This window comes from Nicotiana tabacum, chromosome 8 (genome assembly GCF_000715075.1).
Source record: "Nicotiana tabacum cultivar K326 chromosome 8, ASM71507v2, whole genome shotgun sequence".
Classification (NCBI taxonomy): domain Eukaryota; kingdom Viridiplantae; phylum Streptophyta; class Magnoliopsida; order Solanales; family Solanaceae; genus Nicotiana; species Nicotiana tabacum.
The window spans coordinates 1,707,249-1,717,000 of NC_134087.1; the positions used below are offsets into that span (position 1 = coordinate 1,707,249).

The 9,752-nt window shown below is 35.9% G+C and overlaps 1 protein-coding gene across 3 annotated transcripts in view; it reads right to left on the bottom strand.

Annotated features, from left to right (window-relative positions):
* Positions 1-4,556: 4,556 nt before the first annotated feature.
* LOC107777063 (agamous-like MADS-box protein AGL11) overlaps positions 4,557-9,752 on the bottom strand; it is a 29,773-nt gene continuing 24,577 nt past the window's right edge. The window contains exons 2-10 of one of the 3 annotated variants that reach the window (XM_075218879.1): positions 9,388-9,528; positions 8,416-8,597; positions 6,486-6,567; positions 6,310-6,371; positions 6,115-6,214; positions 5,715-5,756; positions 5,563-5,604; positions 5,267-5,471; positions 4,557-4,852 (exon numbers count right to left, since the gene is read on the bottom strand). In XM_075218879.1, coding sequence (XP_075074980.1) covers positions 5,295-5,471; positions 5,563-5,604; positions 5,715-5,756; positions 6,115-6,214; positions 6,310-6,371; positions 6,486-6,567; positions 8,416-8,597; positions 9,388-9,441 — 741 coding nt within the window. In that variant the 5' untranslated portion in view covers positions 9,442-9,528 and the 3' untranslated portion in view covers positions 4,557-4,852; positions 5,267-5,294. Of the gene's footprint in view, positions 4,853-5,266; positions 5,472-5,562; positions 5,605-5,714; positions 5,757-6,114; positions 6,215-6,309; positions 6,372-6,485; positions 6,568-8,415; positions 8,598-9,379; positions 9,529-9,752 lie in introns of all 3 variants that reach the window. The other 2 variants (XM_075218881.1, XM_075218880.1) reach the window with 2 other exon arrangements.

Here is a 9,752-nt window from a genome sequence, read left to right on the forward strand (position 1 = left end):
TAATAAATCAGATGAAGAGTGGAATTTGTTACACGGGCAAGTTTGCGGCTTTATTAGACAATGGGTTGACGATAATGTTTTGAACCATATTTCCGGGGATACACATGCTCGAACCCTATGGGAGCACCTTGAAAGTATGTATGCTCGGAAAACCGAAAACAATAAGATGTTTCTAATAAAGCAGATGTTGGGTTTAAAATACCATGATGGTTCCGCAATGACAGATCATCTGAATAATTTTCAGGGGATTATGAACCAGTTATCTGCTATGGGCATTAAATTTGATGAAGAAATTCAAGGCCTGTTTCTACTTGGTTCCTTATCAGATTCTTAGGAAATTCTTAGAAGTTCATTATCAAATTCTGCTCCGGATGGTGTGTTCTCTATGGATCTTGTCAAGAGCAGTCTTTTAAATGAAGAGATGAGAAGAAAATCTCAGGGTTCCTCCTCATCAGATGTCTTGGTGACTGACTCTAGGGGGAGAAGCAAGAATCGGGGTTCTCAAAATAGAGAACATAATAGAAGCAAATCCAGAAGCAGACTTAAAGATATTGAGTGCTATCATTGGGGGCAGAAAGAGCATACAAAGAAGTTCTGCCGGATTTTGAAAAAGGAGAATAGAGACAAGGAAGAACAGAAAGAAGATGTCAATCGTGTGGCCACCGTCACTACAGAAGATCTTGTTACTGTCCTTGATGCAGATCTGATAAATATTGCTTGTGATGAGTCAAGCTGGGTTGTGGATAGTGGTGCCGCATCTCATGTGACATAAATGAAGGAATTTTTCTCATCCTATACTCAAGGTGACTTTGGAACTTTGAGTATGGGTAATGAGATTGTATCTAGGGTGGCTGGTGTTGGAACGATTTGTTTGGAAACTAGTATTGGAACTAAACTTGTTTTAAACAATGTAAAGCATGCACCTGATGTTCGTTTGCACTTGATATCTGTTGGTGTTTTGGATGATGAGGGATATGTCAGTACCAATGGTGCTGGAAAGTGGAAGCTCACCAAGGGTTCCATGATTGTGGCTCGTGGGGAAAAGTGTCGTGGTCTATACTGGATTACGGCCTCTACCTGTATTGATATGGTGAATGCCCTTGAGAGCAATAACTCTTCAACGTTATGGCATAAGAGGCTTAGCCATATTAACGAGAAAGGACTAAATGTTCTGGCTAAGAAGAAATTGTTGTCAAATTTTAAAAGTGAAAAATTAGAAAAATGTGAGCACTGCTTGGCTGGAAAACAAAAAAAGAGTTTCTTTCGAGTCTCATCCTTCTTCAAGAAAGACACAGTTGCTTGAGTTGGTGCATTCGGATTTATATGGCCCAATGAAGACAAGGACTTTGAGTGGTGCACTTTATTTTGCTACCTTTATTGATGACTTCTCAAGGAAACTTTGGGTCTATATCTTGAAGACCAAAGACCAAGTGTTGGGTGTCTTTAAGCAGTTCCAGGCTTCAGTTGAAACAGAAACTGGAAAGAAGCTGAAGTGTATTTTGTACTGATAACGGTGGTGAATATTGTGGACCGTTTGACGAATACTGCAAGCAATAGGGTATCAGACACCAGAAGACTCCTCCTAAGACTCCTCAGCTTAATGGTTTAGCAGAAAGGATGAACATGACCTTGATAGAAAGAGTCAGCCGTTTGCTTTCTGTAGCAAAGTTGCCGAATTTCTTTTGGGGTAAGGCTTTGTTGACCGCCGCACATGTTATTAATCTATCCCTTGCGTTTGCTTTGCAAAGTGATGTTCCAAACAGAGTTTGATATGGCAAGGATGTTTCCTATGACTACTTAAAAGTGTTTGGTTGTAAAGCTTTTGTACATATACCTAAAGATGAAAGGTCAAAATTAACTGCCAAGACAAGGCGGTGCATCTTCATTGGTTATGGCCTTGATGAGTTTGGTTACAGGCTATATGATCTAATTGAGAAGAAGGCCGCGAGAAGCCGTGATGTTATCTTCGTGAAGGATCAAACCATTGAAGATATTAATAAAGCGGAGAAGCTAAAATCTCCAAGTTCTAAAGGTTTAGTTAATCTTGATCAAAATCCTCATGCAAATACGGATGTGGTCTCAATGATGAGGGTAATGCCTAGAACCATATTCCAGATCAGCATATTGATGGTGATGGTGATGGTGATAACAATGCTAATGCTGATGAGGTAAATGCTCTTACTCATGAAGCTGTGGACGAGTTAGATATTCTGCTCAGGAGGTCTTCTAGACCTCGTACTCCTTCCTCCCGTTATTCACCCAATGAGTATGTATTACTCACTGATGGGGGAGAACTTGAATGTTATGCGAAGACCATAGAAGATGAGCACACAGATCAATGGATTGAAGCCATGCAAGATGAGATGAAATCTCTGCATGAGAACCATACTTATGAGTTGGTGAAATTGCCTAAGGGCATGAGAGCTTTGAAGAACAAGTGGGTGTTCAAAGTTAAAGCTGAAGAACATAGTTTGAAGCCAGATACAAAGCTAGATTGGTTGTCAAGGGATTTGGTCAAAGGAAAGGTATTGACTTTAACGAAATATTTTCTCCTGTCGTGAAAATGTCCTCCATTCGGACAGTTCTTGGTTTGACTGCCAGTCTTGATTTGGAGATTGAGCAGATGGATGTGAAGACTGCTTTTCTTCACGGTGACTTAGAAGAGGAGATTTATATGGAACAACCTGAAGGCTTCAAGGCAAAAGGTAAAGAAAATCTTGTATGCAAACTTAAAAAGAGTCTATATGGATTGAAGCAAGCTCCCAGACAGTGGTACAAGAAGTTTGAGTCTGTTATGGGGGAGCAAGGCTACAAGAAGACTTCTTCAGATCATTGTGTGTTTGCACAAAGTTTTTCTGATGATGATTTTATCATCCTATGATATGTTGATTGTGGGCAGGAATGCTTACAAGATTGACGAGTTAAAGAAACAGTTGAATAAGTATTTTGTAATGAAAGACTTGGGTCATGCTAAGCAAATTTTGGGCATGAGAATTACTCCTTCGAGAAACGAAAGAAAGCTTTACTTGTCACAAGAGAAGTACATAGAACGTGTACTGGAGCGCTTTAATATGAAAAGTGCTAAGTTGGTTCGCACACCACTTCCTGGTCATCTGAAGTTGAGTAAGAAGATGTGTCCTACAACAACGGAGGAAAAAGAGAGAATGGCCAAGATTCCTTACTCCTCTAATGTCGGAAGTTTGATGTATTCAATGATATGCACTCGACCAGATATTGCTCATGCAGTCGGTGTTGTTAGCAGATTTCTCGAAAATCCAGGAAAAGAGCATTGGGAAGCTGTAAAGTGGATACTCAGGTATCTAAGAGGAAGTTCACATGAATACTTATGTTTTGGAGGATCAAATCCAATTCTGAAGGGCTATACAGATTCTGATATGATAGGTGACCTTGATAACAGAAAATTCACTACTTGATATTTGTTTACTTTTTCAAGAGGAGCTATATCATGGCAGTCGAAGTTGCAGAAGTGTGTCGCATTATCTAAAACTGAAGCGGAGTATATTGCGACTACTGAAGTTGGCAAAGAGATGATATGGCTCAAGAGATTTCTTCAAGAACTTGGATTGCGACAGATGGAGTATGTTGTCTATTGCGACAATCAGAGTGCAATAGACCTGAGCAAAAACTCCATGTACGATGCGAGAACAAAACACATCGACGTCAGATATCATTGGATTCATGAGCAAGTGGAGAACGAATCACTTCAAGTCAAAAAGATTCACACGAGTGAAAATCCTGCAGATATGTTGACCAAGGTAGTACCAAGAGACAAGTTCGAGCTTTGCAAAGAACTTGTCGGCATGCGCTCAATCTTGAATCTCCGGTGTTACCTCCTTCAGGTGAATGAGACTAGAGGGGGAGATTTGTGGGGTCCATCCTATAAATTTAGGAAGACTTTTCTTCCTTTGTTGGTTTTTCAAAGTTTACAGCAATTTTTTCTTGTGCATTGTCAAAAAGGGTAGGCTACAGAAGAAAAATGTCAAGTGTAGTAGGTGAGACTCTGTCTATAAAAGGAGAGCTTTGACTCTCATTTCCATACACCATAAACATCAGACAATACATCTGAGTGAGAGAGAGAGAGAGCGCGCAAGGTATTCCATAGACTATAAGAAAATAGTCTGTGAAGAAAAATAGAGTGAGAGAGATATTATAGTAAGGTGGAAAAAGCAAAAAAGTATTTTTTTTCTTTTGAGGGTGTAGTGGTCTTAGGAGTATTTTACTCGTTACTACACAGTGTAAATTTCCTTGCTATAGTGATATCAGTCGTTCTTCTTGGTCGTGGTTTTTCCCTTATTCAGAAGGGTTTCCACGTAAAATCTTAGTGTTATTTTTGCTGCATTTTTATTCTTGCTGATTTAACCATAACTTAGTGGTCCGCATTTATCACTAATACCGTGAATATTATTTTTACGAGATTTATTTCCAACAGTATCTAGCTTGAAATTCAAGAATGAAAAGTATATATATATTCAAGATTTTGGTACTGAGGGCGTCCAATGCTTTGAATTGATTTGCTAAACTTTGTAGACCATTGCTAAACTAGAATTGAATCTTGCATTCGAAATATCGAGACATATAATATATCAAGATTCAAGAGGGACGTTGCCTAAAAAGTTTTGCCAAAAATTGCTTGTTGTTTGCAAAGTCTAATGCAACAAAGCTGATGCATCCACCAGTTCAAATTCTTACAAGTCCCACAATAATGGCAAACAATTCAAATACACCAATAAGGTAATAATTTAAGCAACACACAATCATTGGAGAACACTTCATAAGTTCCAACCACCAAATTTCCTCAATATTTTCTGAAAGCGCTTTAGTGGGAATTTACCTGCATCAAAAGAAACAAGAATGATCAGTAGACAACAGGTAATTTTACTTTTTTGGCTATCTATATTCTTCGACTTCAGCTTTTTGGTCTTTCAAAGTTTTCCTTTGTGTCAACTTGCTATGTTGAAAGACTATCTAGTCGATCCCTTAAACCCTAAACACCAGCATATCCTCAGACCTCAAAATTTGGTAGCACATGCTCATTTCATTTGTCAATTAGCACTACTCTATTAATTAAGGCAGAATACATAGTCGATCGGCCTCCAAAACTAGACAATATTTCTCACGTAAACCAAGAATATATAGTAAGTACTATCTATTAAACACTTGAAGTGAAGACAAATTATGTCAATTAGACGCAGGCTGCTAACTAGAGTGATAGAGATGTATGTTTCATGAGGAACTGGAGACATACTTGGGAAGCCAAAAGACGGTAGGTCGGTCTACTCATGAAGCTCAAGGGACTTCTTGTCAGTAGGCAATTGATGATAGGAAGGAATTCCTCCTTCCATCATATTAAGTTGAAGCATATTTCTTGCTAAATATTGCTGAATTGCACTGTAATCTTGCCCACCAGTAGGCATCATGCTTAGTTCCTGAAGCCTCTCATTTTCAGCTATCTGGAAAGAAGATAAAAGACATGATTAATTGTTTGAAAATAAGTGAAGGAAAAATTTAGGTTTGTCTCTTCATTATTAATGCTAAATGTACCTTTGATCTGAGGAATGCATTTTCTTGTTCAAGTTGAATTTCCTATTAAGACAGCAGGTTGAAGATTAAAATGTGCTAATCATAGTTATATCTGCGGCTCTAGACCCAAAACAGATCGAATAAGTAGGATAGAACAAGTTTCAAGAAATTACCCTCTTCTGCAAATTCTCAGTTTCAGCTAGTATCATCTCATGCTGTTCAACCACATATATAAGAAACATCGATCAAAGCCATTTATTAATTAAGAGGATAGTACGGACAATAAAAATACTTTGCCACGTTGGCTAAATATCGTCACTATAGGATACTATAATAAAAGGCTATGAGGTTACTGTAATACCCCAGACTTTAGACAGAGTCTCACATCAGCAAAATACAAGAGGGATGCTGGGTATATAAGTTAATAAGCCTTAGATCCTAGTGACACGTTTTAAACCCGTGAGGGCCTAGGCCCCGAGCGAACAATATCACTAGCGGGCTGGGGTGTTACAGTTACAATTTGAAACACAGTATGTACGATTTTTACTAGTATTCTTAACAATATTAGTGTACCTTTTTTGACCTAATTCTAGTAATGCCTCGTTCAAGTCTATTCTCCAACTGCTTCAGCTCCCTTACGTTCAAAGAGCTTAAGCCTTCACCAACCAAATGCCTGTGGATATAAAGTTAATGTAATAACTTTTAGAAAACAATGATATTAGTTTTAAGTTCATCTTAAATCTTATGCAATAATTATGATATTATTACCTGTTTGAATTCTGGATCATCTGTATCTGTTGGCGCAGCTTTTTCGATTCTTGTTGGTAAAACTACGTCCATGATACCCAAAAGAATTAATTTTAATGAGGCAACAATTAATTAAAAAATATTTTTGATGTTTCTGTATATGTGGAAATATAAAAATGTTTTGTTTAATTAATTACCTGAGCATTGAGCTCTTGAGTGGTGCAAGCATTAGAGGTTTCTGAAGTTGCCTTCTTGTACCGATCAATAGTTGCCTTAATGCTGTGTATAGCAAAAAGTTTTAATAGTCGGATGCTGATTTAGAATTTCAACTTTATGGGTTCAACTTTTAATATTTTTAGCATTAAACTCATTATATTACTATAGTTATGGGTTCATATCTACTATTTTTCTAATTTTTATAATTTTTTACACATAAAGTTTTGCTCCGCATCGAAAGTTATGGGTTCAATTGAACTCATCATTAACACCCTGCATTTGCCCTGTCAACAGTTTATAATAATAAAATACGGAGTATAAGATATTTAGAAAATAAAAAATAAAGAAATTAAACTTGTTAACGAGGAGTAAGATAAATGCAATAAATTCTTTTCAGCAGATATAATTTATCTCGTGAAATAAATGAACAAGGAACGTCAGCAGATGGTGTAAATTTATATCTTGCTAGATGGGAAAAAGAATCTGGGAAGCAATTACATTTTTTGTGCATAAAAAGATTTTAATAAGACCAAATGCTAAAAATAGAAACGATAAGTGAAAGAGAGGAATTTATCAAAGTGCAGAAAAAAGCATTAAAAAAGAAATGAAATTTAAATGGTGGATTTCTGGTGAACGTAAAGCATAAGATTTCGTCTTGAAAAGAGGAAAATAAGTTGTTTCATATTTTAATTACTATAATAATGTATGATGAAGGACTGCCAAGACTTGTTCTCTTCCCTCCTTTTCTCCTCCCTTTTTAATGCACTATCTTTGATATTTTCATGAAAATATTTTCATTTTTCACTTATAATAGGGTGTTATTACGTACTTATTTTATACAAAAGGCATCAATTACCCACGTAGCAGCATGCATTTGCCATATCCATGCAAAAGGGAAATCCTGGAGAATTAATTACCATGCATGAACTTGATCTTTTAATTCCAGTATATGTGTTAACGTAAAAGTGAACAGAGAAACTCCAGAGAATATTCAACATTAGTAGTATAAATTTACTTTCACTAGAAAAATACAGGCCAAAGCAGGAGAACTTAACAGTGTATAAGCTAGGAGTGGAAACTAAAAAAACTCCTGGAAACAGAAGCTCACAAACAATGAAAATGGAAAGGAATCACAAGTCACTGAGAGTAGTTCTTTAGTGCTTACTCTATTGTTTTTTCATGTATATATAAACCAATCTTTTTAATTTGTGATAATTAGTTATACATTGTTTTCTTGTATTTTCAAAAAGAATATCAAGAATTACAAATAAGGGAGGATATCTACTTTTAAATTTAAACTTTCTGGCTAATTTGACATGTTTTCATTTTCTTAGTCCTTATAGCTAAAACTCACTAATCATACATGACTTATTGAGCATCATTATAAACACAAATATTAAAAAACTAAATTTTACTCCATTCTTTAAAGCCTTTAATTTCGGGAGTAAACTTAATATAGTGCTTGTCTTATACATAATTATATATCCTCTACAATGTGTTATAATGATTAAGCACTTCTTGATCAGTTGACTTCCTTGAAGATCAGACAGCAAGAGATGGTCGAATGATTACACTGATATCAAGGAAATGAACGACAAAATAATGAAACAATGTATGTCCAGAGGCGGAGCCGTCAGGTTATGGATTCGGCCGAACCCAGTAGCTTTAGTTCAAATCATGTATTTATCCTAAAATTCTCATTAAATATGTATAAATTAATTTAGAATTAAAAAAATTAGGATCTGAACCCATAAACTTGAAATCCTCGCTCCGCCTCTGCGTATGACCATATATATGAGATGACAAAGCTAGCAGATTCAGACACAAATAACAATTTACATATATGCCTTAGTCCCAAATAAGTTGAAGTCGCCTTAACACATAAACAATGAGTAAGGAATGAAGAATTACTTGTTGTTAGAGTACTCGTAGACGCGGCCACGGCTGGAGAAAACAATAAGAGCAATCTCAGCTTCACAAAGTACTGAGAGTTCATAGGCCTTTTTGAGGAGTCCATTTCTTCTCTTGCAAAATGTCACCTGCCTATTTGTGTTGTTCTCTATTCTCTTTATCTCTATCTTTCCTCTCCCCATCTGTTTGATCACAATATATTTATCCTGATTAGTATTAGTTACCCAACCAAATGTAACAATATTATTGTCGTCATAATTAAAAAAGACAGTCCGGTACACTAAGCTACCGCTATACACGGAGTTCGGGAAAAGACTTGGACCACAAGGGTCTGTTAGTTGTCATCATAATTATATTGCGTATAATATTGGTCAAGTTTTCTTCCTATCTTAGACGGATCTGAGAACTAATTAGCAAGAGATATGATATAATTAACACCTATGTTTAATTTTGAGAATTAATAATAACAAGAGAAAAGGAAAAAAAAAAGAAGGAATTTTAGAACAAGAATAATTTCCACTCTTTTATATTCCCCTAGCATACTTAATAAATTATACTGTAGTTCAAATGGTGAATTGAGAAGAGAGAAAAAGAAAAGAATTTCACTTTTATCATACAAACAATAACTGGATTCACCTAAGGAACTACAATTTCCTTTGCTCGATAATTGAGCAGTGCCATTCAAAAGCCTCAGTTTTTTTTATAAAAAAATTCTTTTCTCATCTTAGTTGAGAGGGGGCAAGGGTAGAGGGGTTTGAGGATTAATATGAAATATTTAGAAATCACGATAGCAAGATCTTGTTCAAGAGTGCAAAGGAAATTATTTTAGTGCGAGTACAATCAGTGAACTTCATAAATGAATATTCTAAAATCACTGAACTGAAATTATTTTAGTGCGAGTGCAAAGGTCACGAGTTCGAGCAGTAGAAATAGTCTTGCAGAAATGTAGGGTAAGACTGCATACAATAGAACCTTATGGTCCGGCTTTTCCCCGAATCTCATGCATAGCGGGAACTTCGTGCACATGCCTATTTTTTTTTTTCTCTATACATCTCTCTCAGCACCGAGAAGCTTTAGGCAGTAAACATAAAGCACCATTCAAGTATCTAAGCACTAAAAAATTAAAACCGTTAGATCATACAACCAAGGGCAGATGTAGCATAGGAATATCATGTTCATCTGAACCCAATATTTTTTATGTATATTATAAATTTATATGTAAAAATTAATTAAAATTATAAAAAACCGTAAATATGAACGCATAACTATAAAAATGTAATGGGTTCGATAATAAGAACCTAAAAGCTGAATCCATAGAGTTAAAATCCTGGATTTGT